This window comes from Sitophilus oryzae, unplaced genomic scaffold, assembly GCF_002938485.1.
Source record: "Sitophilus oryzae breed Bouriz unplaced genomic scaffold, Soryzae_2.0 scaffold_178_pilon_pilon, whole genome shotgun sequence".
In the NCBI taxonomy this organism is placed as follows: domain Eukaryota; kingdom Metazoa; phylum Arthropoda; class Insecta; order Coleoptera; family Curculionidae; genus Sitophilus; species Sitophilus oryzae.
The window spans coordinates 6656-25020 of NW_022146490.1; the positions used below are offsets into that span (position 1 = coordinate 6656).

Genomic DNA, 18365 nt, shown 5'->3' on the forward strand with positions numbered 1-18365 from the left:
AAACACTGTCTGATATGTTTCTTATTTATTTAATTTCTTATTCAAACATGACTTTTACTCTATCATTTATTTATGTATATATACTATCATAGTACTATCATTTACCTGATATATTATCAAGAAATTATGCTTTTAACTAATGGTAAAAAAATTAAATTAAAAAAAAATCGCAAAAACCTCATAGACGCTTGGTTGCTTTGTATTTACACAACAACTTCACTAGTTTATCATTACCAATATCGAAGCATAGTTCAACTGATTAAGTTAGATATAGTTTTTGAAATATTTGTAAATATTTATTTTTAAAGTAAATATTCATTTTCAGGAATCAAAAATTTATATAAATATTCATATAGTTTTATTCAGAGGAAATATGCAAATAAAAAATTAATTTTTATAAAGCTGGGCTTGTTTAGCGCAATTTGCATGTTAAATATCAGATATGCAGTCACTTACATGTTCTTTTATTTATATCAAATATGTTTTTTAAATATAAGTGTTTAAGAATTTTAAAGTTATTTTAGTACATATACAGTATGAGCCCTGATTGTCCTTACAATAGAAAAATATTTTATTATTGACATTTTAAGAAAAATGTATTTTTGATAAAAAATTGATTGTTCTAAATGGTCAATCTTCGTTTATACTTTTTCCAAATTTCCATATCATTTAGAGAAAACTAAAAGAACATGAAAAATATGATTGACCCAGTAAAACTTAAAAATCAAAAACACGTTTCTATGGTAATATAATTTCGTTTCGATTTTTATTGATAGAATTTTAATTGTTGTGTAATATTTTGCTGTTTAAAATGTTGTTAGCTAATAACAAATATATTTAGTTTAATGCTGTGGAAAGGTTGGATAATCCGCCCATACTAAAATATGCGTTAATAAAAAAGTTGGAAATTTTTAGTTTCCAAAGTAAAGGAATATTTCCAATTTTTTTTTTATCTCAACCGCGCGACTCTTCCGATTTTGATGTTATTATAAATTTTGTTGCAAATATTATTCCTAATCTTAAATTGAAAACCATGTTTCAGCTAATGTAATTTTGGAGTTACGATTTTTAATTCTCCTCCTTAACCCTCCCATACCCCCTTACCAACCCCCACCCCCACCAAAAACTAATGGCCAGATTCTCGGGTGTAAACCAAATTTGGTTAAAATCGGTTTAGCGGTTTTTGAGTTAGCGTGTTACAGACAGACGGACAGACAGACAGACAGACACATGCCTGTTGGTATGGTCTGCTAAAAATTAAATTATTTATTGTTATATTCGAATTTCCAAAAATATATGAAATATCGATCTATATCATTTAATTTTTTTTTTAAATATCTTTTTAAGATACTTATTAAACATAATAATTCAGAACAAAATCTAAACAAAATAACGAACGCTACAAAGAATAAGAATATGAACCACGAAACTGTTTCTAATTTAGTTCTCAATCGCTTGAATTATTTCAGTATTATTACGTGTTACTATCTGAAACTATGTACTGCATATGCATATCGCCGAATTGGCATTTAGTATTCCCTTTATTTATAGAATTCAGGCTTTGCCACTCTTGGCACGCTTTGTCTGAACTCTGACCTTATTGCTTAACTATTAAAAGACCTTCGAATTGATTGCTATCCGGTAAATACTCCTGACCGAGGATAATGATTTGCGGCGGGTTTACACTTTAATGACAGGCTGTATTTTAACGGAGTAGTTAGCAAAATCGGCCTGGAGGGAACAATGAGGGAATATTTGCATGATTTATAGGCCCATCGATACAGCGCTCTAAAGGGAGTAGGCTTATTTATTACATATAAACGCTCTTAAGATATATCTATTAAATTGATTATGTTTTTAATAGCAATAGTATTTAATGCAACTGAAATAAGTTACAATCAAGCTTGCTTCACCTACGTGATATAGATGGAGCTAAAAGTAAAGTAGGGTTTTATAAAATATAAAATAATATACAGAGAAGTAACAAGGAAATGGCCATTATGTTTTGACACAGAAGCAGACATTTTTTTTATTGATTATGTTTTTAATAGCAATAGTATTTAATGCATCTGAAATATGTTACAATCAAGCTTGCTTCGTCTACGTGACTATAGATGGAGCTAAAAGTAAAGTAGGGTTTTATAAAATATAAAATAATATACAGAGAAGTAAAAAGGAAATGGCCATTATGTTTTGACACTGCAGCAAACATTTTTTTGTAAAATAGCTTGTCTGTAGTATTTTACAAAAATATATATATTTTTTATTTTATTTTTTTATTGTTTTATTTATTTTTATATCCTTTTTATTTTTTGTTATTTTTTATTTTTTAGAATGTTGTGTGACTGTTTCAGTGACTACAAAGGACTGAAATAATATCCAGTATATTTTAACACAGAACCAGACAATTTTTTGCAAATGGATTGTCTGTATTTTTTACAAAAATCACTTTTTATTTTCATATAATTTTTATATCTTTTTTTGTTTTATTTTTTTTATTTTTTTGTCTTTATCTTTTTATTTTTTTGAATTCTGTTTTAGTCGCAAAATACTAGCTTTTTCCCAGAAGCTATAATGCCACAAAGCACTGAAATAACTGAAATAAGTTACAAACTTCCTTCATCTGTAGATGGAGCTAAAAGTAAATAGGGTTCTATATAGAATAAAATAGTATTCAGAGAAGAGTAAAAAGACCTTAGCCACTACAAGCGTGCTAATTTCTGCATTAAGTTCATCTGACCGAAAATATTTCGACCATTCGACGGCCGGTTTTGGGAATTTATTCCGAATCATCAGACAGACTTTGTTAGATTCCTGATCGGACAAACCTAACGCAGAAATCGCATTTGAGGTCGCAAAGGTGCTACTAATAATTGCCATTTGTTGGTAAAATTCGTACGATGTGCCGCCTAGATTGGTTGGCAAGATCGTCTAGATCTCGTCCTTTTAGTAGTTCCTTTGCTATTGAATTACGATTTCCTGTGTTTGATTTGTCAGATCGAGGGTTCCTGCCAAATTTTGTTCTAATCCAAGAGAAAAATTGAAAAGAATATAGGACTTTCCTTTTAAAAATTCTATACTACAATTATTTAACTTAAGTCGAATAACTTAAGAGATTAATTTTTCGTTCTTTTTGTATATTTCCCCTCATTATTTCAATTTTTATAATATATAATTTTATAATATTCTTATTTATATACAATATATCCCCAGATTGTCTTTACAAGATGAAAAACTATTTTGTTATTGACATTTTGAGAAAAATACATTCTACAAAAAATGTTTGCTTGTTCTAAAATGGTTAAATCCGTTTATAATTTTCCAAATTTCTATACCGTTTTAGAGGAAATTTAAAAAAAAACATGATTGAATTTATTCTAAAGAGTATAAAAGTCCTAAAAATCAAAAGGCGTTTTTATGGTAATATAATTTCGATTTCATTCTTTGATAGACGGTTATTAATAATTTTGATTAACGTCATCTTTTTTGGTGTTTATTAAAGTATCACATTTCCCGATAACTCTTATCACCCTTTCCGTAGCATAGAAGTAAATAAATTTTTTGTTGATTTTATTGACATTTTAAAACAGAAAAAACTATGACGTTAATTAAAATTCTAACAATAAAAATCTATCAAAGCACGAATCAAAGCGTTTTGATTTTTTGAACTTAAAACCATATTTTTATGTTTTTTGTTAATTTTCTCTAAAATGGTATAGCAATTTGAAAAAGTATAAACGGGATTAACCATTTTAGAACAAGGAAACATTTTTATGAAAAATGTTTTTTTTTGAAAATGTCAATAATAAAAAATTTCTTGACATTTTCTTGATTGTATAGACAATCCGGGAACATACTGTATATACCATATAACATTATTAATGAAATAAAATAGATATTTTTTCACAACTTTTCGTTTATTTTCTTGTTAAGAAATGAAACATTACAGGCTCTTACCATAATCCTAAAAATTATGATTTACAGTTCCTTGTAAAAAGAAAATAAATGAAAAACCGACAAAGCGAATATATAAGGCTGTCATAGCAAATGTCAAACTATCAAAACGAACGTAAAAAGTGGGCCGACTTAACCGAAAAACTTTTTTAATTCGCGGCCAAGATTACGCCGCAACTTTTATGTTAATTCCGGTCCCCGGAAAAAGCCGCATTAGGTCGGCAAGCGATCGTTCAAGATGCTGTAAAAACTTTGACGTCACGTCTCCGGTTTAAAGAACATGCGAGCTCTCTTTACGGCTTTGAAAAACCTCTCGTTTTATTGTCCAAACTCCGAATACGCGCAACAAAAGATTCGTATTTTTTCGATTTTCGTTTTATTACCGAAATTTACTACTCTACGGACTGACTATTAAGTTAACAACTACCGTATGATCGCAAAAAAAACGGCGTCAGCGTTGGCTATGAAATGAAGAATATCATCATCATTTTCAGCTTATTTAACCGTTTCCAATTATGGTGTAGCCTCCCTCACATACTCTTTTTGTAGTTGGGCACATTGTTGATTATTGTTGGCCATGCGGGCCCAAGTTATCCCTGCTAATTTCCTAATATCATGGTATCATCTCAGGTTTGGTCTTCTTCTAGGTCTCTTAATTCCTCGTGGATACCATGCTGTAATCTTTGTGGTCCATCTGTTGTCCGTTCTTGCTGTATCCTGTCCATTTGAAGGCTGTTCAACATTCCAAGTCAAGCTTTCTAAAATATAAAACAGCTTTTCTGCGTTGTTTTAAAATTTTTGCCTATTAAGCTTGCAATACTTTTTTGGTAGATAAAAAAAAATATTTTTAGAAGTTCAAATCTTTAGAAGATTATTTTATATATAGATATATTTTTTAGTAAAAAACCGTGCTTTACAAATATTCACTTTATATTTCTTGTACGAAACAACCAGCACGTACTCTATACAACTTCAAAAAATATTTCCATTTTATTGTTGATATTCGAAACACACACTCAAAAACATTTTTCGAATTCTCTCACTGCAAACAAAGACTACCGCTTTGATACACCTGCAAATACCGCCGTACCGCAGACAAAATCCCCTTCTCTTTGTTTATTTTTCCTCCCTTTTGATGATGGTGCCACTAAGCGCAATAGCAGAAACATCATATTTCTATTTTTTTCGGCTTTTTTCTCTTGCTGTTTATTTCTTTTCTGCTCTTTTTATTTTATGCCGCTATTGTGACGTTTTATTTTACTCGTAAAACATGGAATGGGACACTAAAAAGCAAAATACGTAAATTAACCTTGTGAGCTACAAAAAGGGACTCGCTAAAATTCAGCGCGTACAACACTCTTTTATGTTTCGAGCTGTATATTTGGTTTATTTTATTTTTATCTCTCTCACCCACGACCTGTTTGTATATTTTGCTAATTTAGCTCGTTTTTACGTTGAAAGAAAAATATTTTATGATGACGTTCGTAGATTTTTTAATGGTTCTGCGGCTTGGTTAATAAATATAATGGTACATTGTTCGGGCACAATGCATAAACAAAGGATTTTAATTGGGTCAATATTTTTTTCTCGTTAGCCTAACTAAATGCTTGTTACGGGTATAAAAATGTACTGTTTATTGTTCTAGTTTTGCTAGAAATTAGTCATAATTTATCTCCAGCTGCTGTTTGAATTGAGGTGAAATCGGTGTTTTTTAATATATTTTGATTGTTCAAAAAATCATAACTTTTCAATTGCATTTTTTTATTTGTTTTATTATACAGATAACAACAATTTTTTGGAAGAAAATATATTCCATTTGAAGAAATATTTCAACGATCTTTATATACAGGGTGACTTGGTATTACAAACAGCCCCAAATCAGTTATTCTATTTTAATAATAAACAGCTTTAGAGGCCTATTCATCTTGCAATACTGTTTTAGTAGATACAAAAGATATTTTTGGAAGTTGATTTTTTTTAATAAGTAAAAAACCGTGCTGTACAAATATTAACTTTATATTTCTTGTACGAAACAACAAGCACGTACTCTATACAACTTCGAAAAATATTTCCATTTTATTGTTGATATTCGAAACACACACTCAAAAACATTTTTCGAATTCTCTCACTGCAAACAAAGACTACCGCTTTGATACACCTGCAAATACCGCCGTACCGCAGACAAAATCCCCTTCTCTTTGTTTATGTTTCTCTCTTTTGATGATGGTGCTACTAAGCGCAATAGCAGAAACATCATATTTCTATCTTTTTCGGCTTTTTTCTCTTGCTGTTTATTTCTTTTCCGCTCTTTTTATTTCATGCCGCTATTGTGACGTTTTATTTTACTCGTAAAACATGGAAAGGGCCACTAAAAAACGAAATACGTAAATTAACCTTGTGAGCTACAAAAAGGGACTCGCTAAAATTCAACACTCTTTTATGTTTCGAGCTGTATATTTGGGTTATTTTATTTTCTATTTTTATCTCTCTCACACAGGACCTGTTTTGTTTATTTTGCTAATTTACCTCGTTTTTACGTTGAAAGAAAAATATTTTATGATGACGTTCGTAGGTTTTTTAATGGTTCTGCGACTTGGTTAATAAATATAATGCACAATTGTACACTATTCGTGCACAATGCATAAACAAAAGATTTTAATTGGGTCAATATTTTTTTCGCGTTAGCCTAACTAAATGCTTGTTACGGGTATAAAAATCTACTGTTTATTGTTCTAGTTTTACTGGAAATTAGTCATAATTTATCTCCAGCTGCTATTTGAACAGAGGTGACATTTTAATATTTATTCTTTTTTCAAAAAATCGTAACTTTTTAATTATTGCATTGTTTTATTTGTTTTATTTGTTTTATAATTATTATACAGATAACAACAATTTTTTTGAAGAAAATATATGCCATTTAAAAGAATATTTTAACGTTCTTTACATACAGGGTGACTGGGCATTCCAAAAAGCCTCAAATCAGAAAATTTAGTTCGAATCACTAGAAGTACTTTGAAGAAAATTATAATAAATCGGAAAAATATTAAGACATTAACACCCTGTAGCTACGAAACAAAGCAGAATCGGACCTATATGTCGATATGAAAAATAAATCTTACTTTTACCTAAGGAATTTTACCACGAGAGATAGCACATATTTTTTGAAACATCTTGTATAATTAAAAAGTAGCAACATACCTATTTTTGTTCACATCTTGTTTATCTATCTTGGATACTTTAACCTTCAGCAGTATTATAGTTTGTTTATTTATATTATTTATCTAATGTTTAAACTATTTCAATTAACAAACTGGGAAATACAAAGCTAAACCTAGGCGCTTTTCGTAATATTAAATATTTTAACCAAGCTCTCACTTCCCTACAGATTACCCCTTTAAATAATACAGGGGCGCAATTTCTTATACCTCCTTTTATCTCTTTATTTTATTGCTCTCCAACAAAGAGCGTTCTAGACCCGTTCCAGAGCACGTGGCATTCATTATGCCTAAAAGTGTCATCCTGACACCCGAGTCTTCGACGTAATCGTATAGACCTTTTCTACACGTTATTCTGGCGGAATATTCAGGCCTATCTCTACGACATTTCGGCACTTTTACCCCGTTTTCGAACGAAGGATATGCGAGGCACGCTCTTGTTTGATAGACTGTAAAAATGGGCTGTATACGAGGCGTCCATGAAATATTAATCGTCCGATTTCAATTTGAAGGAGTTGGCGAAGATTTCGGGACAAACTTTTTACTTTTAAAAACTTGAAGAGATTCGCCGAATATGCGTTTGAGTTTCAATGGTTTTAGTTTAAGAGAAAATAACTTTTATTTTAAAACTTGGTATTAGCTTAGTGTTTTTAAATTTCATTTTTTAGGTAAGAGTAAATTCAAGCAAATTCTTTTAGCAAAGTGTTAGAATTTTATTTTCCCATTTATAAGAGGCTATCACTCTTTTATTTTTGGAGTTAAAACACACATTACAAAACAAATTGTAGGGTTTTTTGTGAAGTTTTATTGCGAATTATCAAAATCACCAATGTCAATACGCTGTCAAATGTCACAGTTATTGGTATTATAAAAGATGACAGGTATTGTTAATTTCGATTCCAAATATATCGAAAACCATTATTAGTAACGATTTTTTACGAAGAGGCCTTTTTTACGTAAAAAACGTCGTAAATGTATATTATTTGTTCAGTCGTTCTATACAGGTACGGACAAAAAGTTATTACTCTTCAAACCAGTTAAAAATATATAGATGGCGGCCTCCACAGGTATGAATCATTCAAAAAAAATCACAGCCTATTCACAACCAGCCTGCCAACTTACAATCATTTACATAGATCTCCTGCCTAGATATTAGTTTATCTTGTGCTACGTAACAAGTCGGATTTTTAGGCTCCATTAAAAGATAACCAGCTGAGAGTTAATAACCTGTGATTTATATCATTAATCAGTAGGTATGTTTGAAATGTTAATGTAATAGCGGTTGTCTTCGCACCGTCTTCTCCAACCCAAACACGCAATTCGGTAGCTCAGTTCCTAATATTATATATGTCGACGTCGGCGGAAATGTAAGGGACCAGAATAGTGCCATAAATTGAAACAAAGGCCGAACCGGTCGTTGGACAAAAACAAAAGGGATTGCCGAAGTCGATAATTACGTTTTGTACAACACGAGAATAATTGTAACGTTTAGTTTAAATTAGGTGTCTAATTTTAGGGACGGTTTGAGCAGTTGCGGAATAATTACTGGGTATTTTTCTTGTCGTCGTTTACAGCTGTAACCAGATTTTGTTTTCAGTTGTATTTTGTATTAATCCACAGTACAATTTAGAACTAACAATATTTCATACAAACGAGACGTTTCAGAAAAGAAAGAAACATCCTTTAAAACATATACAATTTGATTAGCACAAAATAAACGAACACTAAACAAAAAAAGTGTCAACATTCATGCAATATAGACAATAAAGTAATCCGCAACAATTAAAAGATATAATGAAAGATAGGTTATCTTCTAAAAGAGAAACTGTTATAATCCAATCAAATATAGGGTGTTTCAAAAAATACGTGCGATCTCTTGTGGGAAGATTCCACGCGTAAAAATAAACTTTATTTTCTATATCAACATAATATGTCAAATTGTCAACAAATATGTCAAAAAGTCAAGTTGCTAGAATTTTTGAAAAGGATAGGACTGGAGAATGTAACCTAGTTCTATCAGAACAAGACAATAATAGATCTGAAAAGGTTACAGAGAAGTACAGCCCGATGGTAACCTCAAATATCTAATCCAAATCTAATTATATTTATCATTTTCTGTACTATAACTTTCTTCCATAAATTCAAACAGACCATTACTTCCCGATAAATTCAAATAATGTGTGTCAACGGTTCTGACCACTAAATTCTATTTAGACTAGTCCCACTATTAAAATCTAGTTCGGTAATGTAATAAGCAAATTTGAGGTTAGTCAATACGGCCAGATTGGTTTAATGGCCGTATTCCCTTTTAAGCCCAATAAAATACCCTATCAATACCGGCCATAAATCTTCGCTTAATTGCTTTAGGAATAATATATTCCGTGGTTATTAAACACAAATAATATTTTATAATGATGCATCGCGGTAGAATTTATCGGTAGCACCTATTTGTACCGAGTTTCGGCAATAATGCGTCTATATTTTAGTGCAGAATTTCTCAAGCACAGTTTTGTTCAATTGTCTTGGAATAATAAAAAAATTTAATAAATATTTTTTTAGAAAATGTTATGCAGTTCAAAACGCATTTTTTACATTGATCTTAAATCATACAGTGTGTTCAAAATTCTACGCCAAGATTTCTAAAATATAAAATAATTTTTCTTTGCTTTTTTTTAATCGAACACACTATATATTATTTTTGATAAGCAAAAAAGACAGTCTCGAAGTGTCAATATTAAAGAAGTGAGCATGAAGTGAGGTTGACATTTAAATAAATTATTTTGGACTCGCGTTTTAATAAGCTAAAAAAATGGAAAGAAAGAAAACATGAGTAATAATCCCGACTGGATTCCGGAAACTGATGAAAGTGATAATGATGAATCTATATCGCTTGAAATGCTTGAAACACCAAATGATGAGTCTATACCGCCTGAAATTCTTAAAAGAGCAAATGAGGTGATTAATAATCTGTAACTAATTAATAAAATTATCCCCGCCTACGTATTTGTATTTTTAATAATTAATAATTTTTTTAAGAAAAGCTGAAAAATATATATTCTTTATTTACTTATCAATATTTACGAAACTATCGAAATATATTTACTCATATCTTAGTATTATGTAAAGTGATCTGAAAGGAAGCCAAAAACGCAATAACATACAGGGTGTTCCATTTAAAAAAAAATCATCCCGATCCACTCAAACTTTTTTGAGCCACCCTATAGAAGTTAAAATATTTTTCTGCAATACATCCAGAATATAAACAATATTCCCAAGTTTTTATTCTAGAAGCTACCAATGCCCGACGCACTATTGCCGGACCTTGTATAATATACATAATTACCCAACATATGAGACGCATTTCTTATTAAATGTTTATTTAATATACGGAGAGATAACAAACGATTTAAATAGTTTCACTACTGTGTTATTGAATTTTACGTTTAACTATTTTCTAATTTAATCATCTTTGTTTCTTTCCTGATTTGCAACATTCCTGTACTCTGTATTCTTATATAGGACTCAGTGTATACTATTAGAAACTGTTCTATATTAAAAAAAACTTATTGAGTTTTTGAGCAGAATTATTCAATATTTTATTTTCGACATTGCTAGTTTTCTTACTCAAGACCTCAAATCTGATTAACCTTTTCATCGAATAATTAAAAAAGTTACTTTTTGTCCAACTGCAATAAAGTTTCCGCGTAAAAACTCGACGTACCTTGTATAATTTTCCGCGATAATAAAGTTTTCTCGATCAAATAAGAAACGAAAAATTAAATTTCCGACTAATTCTACATCGTTTTTTGCCCCCCGGCAAAGTCTTCAACGATACGCCGAAAATTTACATAAAAAATCAATTTCCTTGTCCTGTTTTACATCACACAATTCCAGGGATTATGTAAAACGGGAGGATGGATATCACACTGATAAACCGGGGTGGTCTTTTATTAAATTTCGTCAAAGCTAGTAAATTTCTGGCAAACATTCGATATTGGCGTTCACTTCCCGCCCGGCAAATTATGAATATTGCGCAGAGAGAGAGAATGAGATGGAAAGAGACAGGGTATAAGGAACGAAAGTGACAGAGATAGAGAAAAAGACGAGGAAAGGACAGAAATGAAAAAGCAAATATTGAGAATATGATAATAATATATAGATTTTACAAAATAAATTTTTAGTCGGCTGAATAAGCTTGACCGGCAAAGCGTTGCCCACTTTTTATATATTTTCTTGTAATCAAAATATTCTAGGAAACAAAAATAAATTAATTACAAATATATAGACAAAAGAAACACATATATACAAATATCTGGGGCACGAAATACAAAAAAATCAGAAAGAACAACCAAACACACGAGATACAGCGCAGAATAGGTTTGGGTTGGGCTGCTTTTGGCAAACTGCGGGAGACCTTTAAAAGTGATATACCCATATGCTTAAAGAGGAAAGTTTATGAACAATGCGTCTTGCCGGTAATTACATATGGAGCGGAAACTCTAACATTAACGAAAAAGTCAGCAGAAAATTTAAGAGTAGCCCAGAGAGCCATGGAGAGAGCCATGCTTGGAATAATTAAAAGAGACAAAATTCCTAATAACACTATCAGACAAAAAACCAAAATTAAAGACATAGTGGAACACGTAACTCGAATGAAATGGAGATGGGCAGGTCATGTGGCGAGAACATCTAAAGACAGGTGGACTAGATTGTTAGAATGGCGACCTCGAGCAGATAAACGTAGCAGAGGCAGACCACCGACACGCTGGACCGATGATGTAAAGAGGATTGCTGGAAATTGGATGATGACGGCCCAAAATCGACAGACATGGAGAAATATGGAGGAGGCCTACGTTCAGCAGGGGACAACGATGGCTACATGATGATGATGATGATAATATAGACAGTTATTATGTACATCAACAAAACTCACCTTCTTAATAGCACTTAAGGAACATAAAGGGCCATTACTACTACTACTTTCCCGTTGAAAATAATCTAACAATGTTGCGATGAGTTTTTTGCAACGGCTATTCATCTATTTTGTACACTTCGCACTAAAAGAGCTTCTAAAAAGAACAAAGTTTAACTGCATGGGCTGCTAGTAAAAATGTTTAAGCTTAAAGTATCACAACAAAACTTCTTTAAACCAAAAACTTACTTTTTACAAAACTAATGCCAGAAAATAAATAAATCCATGTGGCAATTTGACATTTTGTACAGCAGAGTTACCACTCTGAATCCCGAGCTGGGAATTTAAATTCCAATTAGTCAGCTCGGCGCCGAATATGTATGTCCATGGTTGACAACGATGAGTTTAAAAATTACGCCCTCGATTACACAACTAGAACTTTACTTAGTATCGCTTATAGTTTGATATTATTCATAAGTTTAATTTAGTAATTATTATATTACTTAAAAACAATTAGCTATAAATGAGACGTAATTACTCAGCATATGATACATATTTCTTATTAAATATTAATTTATGTAGTAGGTGTAAAATTCTCCTGTAACATCAAAAAGTCTAATTTAAAATTGACAAAAAGATTAAACAAAATAATTCTATTACAAAATAGAAAAGATAAGATTAACTTTGTAGTTGAAATGAATTAAACTAATTTACTATTATAGTTTAGAGCTTTGATTCGAAGTTTATATTTATTTAGTATTATTAAGAAATAATCTATAATATATACGATAAAGCAGAATAAGAATTCTCGAAATAGATGCAGGTTCGAAAGTATAATTCATCATGTAGGATGTATTGCCTAGATCGACAGATTTGAAATTGTAATGCAACTCGATCTGGTGGCGAAAATAAGTTTGAAATATTAGCGGCTGTCAAAATAACGTGTTTGTGTGTCTGCCGGTTATTGATTGCCCTTTTAATAGCTCTCTCTTTCAGACAATAGACAGGCGAACGAATGTTTTTATAAAGATGTGTGAAAATATTTTTTTTGTTTTCTTTTTTCGGTTCCTATTTTCGCTCCGTCAGTAATCAGTCATAATTTACGGTGTAACATACATATTTACGTGTCGATTTTCAGACCAGTGTAATAATTGGCTTCTACAAATGCGATAAAAAGGAAATCGTTTATATCAGCGTAAAATTTCGAAATAATAGCATTTTTCAAATCGTTCTATCATTATCGGTTGGCATCCGTACATGACTGAATATAGGATGCCATTTAGCAATAAACGGTTTGTAATTATGTATTTGAAACATTCTATTGGATTGGCGCGGAAGTACAGATTGTATTTTTTTTTGTCCTGACTGTAGATTAAATGGTTGCTCTATGTTAAAGCAAAATATTTACCAGAAATTATTATGCTGTGTTAAAAATACAATAATACATTTTATGTCAATATAAGTGCTCTAAATGTCATTACAAAATTAAAAATTTGCAAATACAAAAAAAATTTACAATTTTTTGTTTAACCCAGATAAGGCCAAAACTATTAATTTTCAAATTAGTTGATATTATGTTTTTTTAGTGCTAAATATAATTGGTATATTATATTAGATGTAGTAGGCGGTTTTTTCAAAAATATTTGCAGGTTTTTTCAAAAACAGGTGTTCTTTTAAAAGGACGATGGACAAATACACAACCTTCTTTGATAAGCGTTTATTAGAAAAGCAAATGAATATAATAGAACAAAATGTTAAGCTGTATGATAACTCACAAAACAATTTTTAGGATGTAATGCAATTTCACATTTCTGACAGGTGAAATTACATTTTTTATGACAAATACCACACCTTGTCTGTTTTTCTTGATAAGTAACTAAATGGTCTAGTCGGTCATATCTCGAATGCTCATGTAAATTAGCAGAATTGCGACTAGGGCCTCTTTTCGATGATTTTTTAAAAGTTTCTAAAATACCGAGAGCAACTGACTGCCTGAAATGTAAATGGTCCTTTTTGCCATTACTTTCTCGATAAAGCTGCCACGCGTTATGTAAAGCCATATCTAGACAGTGGCAAATTAGGGGAAAATACCATTTTTTTCCTCTTATTGACGTTCTATATAGACTAATGTTCTGGTCCGCTCTATCAACCCCTCCCATATTCTCGTTATATTTTTTTATAGCATGAGGTTGGGGAACATATACATTTTTCTTCTCTTTCTGAGAAAATCGTTTTACAGGTAAAGTTGGCATAACTTTGGTGGCATTTGAAGCAATCGTGACAACACTATTGTCATGCCACTTGCATAAGATTATTTTGTTATCATCTGAAGTACAAAATTCAAATAAACCTCTATCTTTTTTTTTCAAAATGCTAGAATGAGTCAAAATGCACTCTTTGCCTAAACGATTTTCTCTGATAGTTCCAGTTCCCTTCAAACCCATATCTGTCAGTTTTTCCAACAAAGCAAGTGTAGTAAAAAAATTGTCAAAATATAAGTGGAACGGAGTATTGGGAAATCTTTCTTGAAGAACATGAGCAAACTGTAGAATTACACTAGCTCCAAGACCTAATTCTTTATATTCATCCGCAATAATTGTTGTCGAACCCTGGTAAGGCTCAAACCATTCAACATAACCAGTTTTCGTAGTACCGGCCCAAAACTTATAACCCCATCTGATGGGCTTTCCTTTGATGAACTGCTTGGTTCCATGGCGTCCAAAATATGGAACCATACTTTCATCTACACTATGATTCTCCTGAAAGGGTGCAAAGTCGATAAATCTTTTATTTAGTGCGTCAATAAGAGGGCGAATCTTAGCAAACTTATCATTAGTATTCAACAAATTATTATTGTCGCAGCAATGTAAATTTTGTATAATATACTTGAACCTATTCCTAGATATGGCTTCACAAACAAGTTGGTTATTTGTATCTTTGGATTTCTCCCAATACATTTCACGCCTAGGATGACCAGAATACCCACTAAGCAAGAGTACCCCTAAAAAACAGCGCATTTCATTGCCAGAAATGTCTCCATTGCGGTTATGAGACGTAGCATATAGATTGCTATAATGCACCAACATAGCGATGATTTCAGAGTCAAAAAATAAATGAAATGCCTCTAAAGGCGTGTAGGATATTTTTGGTCCATAAATATTATTCCACAAAGAAAAATCTGAATTTATGTCTGCTTGCAACCATTTGTAAATGCGCTTTTTTTTTCGAGCCAGTTTCTTTAGTACGGAAAACGGACAAAGGTAAATCATCTTCACTATCCCAAAGATCGATCTCTAGTTCCGGAGTTTGAGGTTCCGGAGTTTGAGTACGTTCCTCAAAACTTACTTGTACTTCGGCACGCAGAATTGATGAGGATGCAGGTGTTATTATCCTATTTTCTAATGTTTTCATTTTCCTTCTTTTTTCATCTACATTTTCCTCAGTCCTCCTAATCTTTACATGCTTTCTTTTCTTGGGATCCTTGAAGATACTTGTTTCAATCGAAAGCATCTTCTCTTCTTCCTCGTCCTCTACCGCTAACACTGGCACACTTGTCGTTTCACGGTCTCTTCATCCCCGGAATCTTCATCTGTGATTTCTTCATTTGCATTCTCAGGAGGCAATATGTAAATATTATTCGGTATTTCTGCATCGAGATTTGCAATTTCCTCCAACAACTCATGGAATGTAGTTTTGTTATAGTAGATTTGGCCACTGTCCTTTAAAAAGAACATGCAGATATTTTCAGTTCCAACTGTCGGCACATATTTCACCATAACCAAGCTTTTACATGGGAACGTTTTTTAGGTGTTTATTAACAAAAACCAACGTTCTAATTGATGACAAAAATACAGTAACATACATAGGACTTACCTCGAATTATTCATGTCACACACTGAAAAAAGTCGAACTCAATAAAGTGTAATTTTCACACACTAACAAGTGAAAATATAACATGTGGTGGTTAAATTAACGGAATAATATTATCTCTAAACAAATTCATAATGTGCCATCTGCATTCAAGGAGTTAAAGTTGAGTATTACAGAAATCTGTAACTTGGCTTTTAAAAGGACGGTGGCCGTATCTGGGTTAAAAGAATAGGCTACTTGTACTGCAGTTTGGGATTATGTTTATGTAGATTTCAGGGTCCACTATATATGTCATTAGCCCATTTTTTTTAAATGGATAAGGCGGGTTTTGCAACTTGACGCCTCACATAAATAAGTTTAAAACTCGAAAAAAGAGACGTTAGCAAAACACCGTTATTATACTTCAATATGTTAGATTTTTTGTAAAGTAACTTTTCAGTTTTTTTATACTGGAAAAGCTCTTATACAAAGTTCAACCAATTTGTCGACAAGACTTCATCTAATATCCGATAATCCGTTAACCTTTAAAAAGGCCGATATCCGCAACGCCGTAAGGAACGAACCTTATTTAAAAAATGGCCCATTCCGAATGCACTCGCCGCCGCCGGACTCGTACAAATCTCCACCTAGCCGAAGAACGGTCGTCCCATTTATCGGTCAAGCATCGAAGAAGTTCTTCTGGAGCGTCTCATTTTTACTTAATCCAGTAATAAATTGACTTTGATAAGGAACGCCTCGGTGGCAAACTCTATAAATTACGAGGAGAAATTTCTAACAATATTGATAGCTTCTTCGGCCCTCTTAGATTGACCTTTAAGCTGAGTTTTGCCCCCGCCGAGATATATTTATTGCTCGGGGGTTATAATAGAGAAATGAAAAGTGTACGGTTTAGAAGACTACATCCGAAGTATATTAGTTTTTGTGTAAAGGAAAAAAGTTTGTTGATTTATTCGTACCTATAGAAGTAGGTGTTTTGATAATATTTCAAAATGGTTATCAAATACAATAGTCTTGTTTGATGATGAAGCTACAAGTAATATAAATGTCTTTCTAAACCAAATAAAATCATGAAACAATTACCGCATAATCATCCCTCATAAATCTTTGTACAATATGGATTTTAATGCAACAATATCTCAATTTATTCATGAAACACAGATCATCGAAGAACAGAATTTAACAATGCAAAAATTATAATGAAAAAACAATAGCTTTTAAGATAAAAATAAAAGATAATTTTCTAATCCGGTTAAATATAAATAAATGCAGTACCCAGGCATCTGTCGTTGCTATATATTTAAAAAAGGCGTCAGTTTTTCTTAAAGAGACGTAATTTTTATATTCGAAAGAAAGAATAAAAAAGAGAAAAAAAAGGGAAAAAAAACAAGAACAAAAAAAATGAAAGACAAGAAAAAAAGGTTATTTAGGTTTTTTGCTGTTAGGTCTGATAGAGCTCGTATGAGCAAAACCCGTATAACATATATATAACGTTTGATAGGTTAAAACCTAACATGAATGTTTGAGACTTTCAGTCCTTTTTTCCCAAATTGCTATAATTGTATGACTATTGCTTCATTGGTTTTTGAAACAACATCATATGACATAATATTGTTTTTCTTTAACTAGGCACAAAAAGTCATTTTTACTCCGAATAGAACATGCCATTTTTTTTTCAAACCTCACAAATAAGTTTTTGAACAGTTTTAAACATTCCAAATAATATAAAAAGATTTAAAAATCGTACCTTGTATGTAATTATATATCGAGAAACTATGGTTACGCTCGTTGAATTTGACACTTTATGTCAGTTTAATAATATATTTAGTACTTTTATGCTTAGGCGTAAAAGTGCTTTACTTTTATGCGTAGGCGTTAAAATGACTTTATTGTCAATCACGACGCAAAAATTAATACTTTTGTGACGTTTGAAAAAAAATTATATACAGGCATGTTAAGCTTTTTGGTCTTAACTAGTAATCGTGTATAACAACTGTTAATTTGAAGTTAGAGTTTATTTACTGAAATAGCATTGAGTTGTTTATTATATTTTTAACACGCCTCCAACAAACGTCACAAATAATTTTTTAACGCAACTCTCTTCTGGTCACAAATAATTTTTTAACGCAACTCTCTTCTGAAAAGGAGAGTTTAAGAAGAAAGAAGAAGAAGAAATGTATAAACAGTAATACCTTGTAAGTAATTATATATCGAGAAACAATAGGTGCACTTGTTGAATTTGACACTTAATGCCAGTTTAAAAAATAACAAAATTATCATATTTTTTACTTGTGTAATTAGGCGTAAAAGTGATTTATTTTTATGCCTAGTTGTAAAAGTAGTTTGCTTTTTTGCTTAGTAATAGAAATTACCCTTTAATTAGATTTGAATTTAACCTTGATCCAAAAATAATTGAC

The 18365-nt window shown here is 31.4% G+C and overlaps 1 protein-coding gene across 1 annotated transcript; it reads right to left on the reverse strand.

Annotated features, from left to right (window-relative positions):
* Positions 1 to 13835: 13835 nt before the first annotated feature.
* Positions 13836 to 15038, reverse strand: LOC115882616 (piggyBac transposable element-derived protein 3-like). Its single transcript, XM_030900809.1, has one exon. The coding sequence runs from the start codon at positions 15036 to 15038 to the stop codon at positions 13836 to 13838; it is 1203 nt and encodes a 400-aa protein (XP_030756669.1).
* Between the last annotated feature and the right edge of the window lie 3327 nt (positions 15039 to 18365).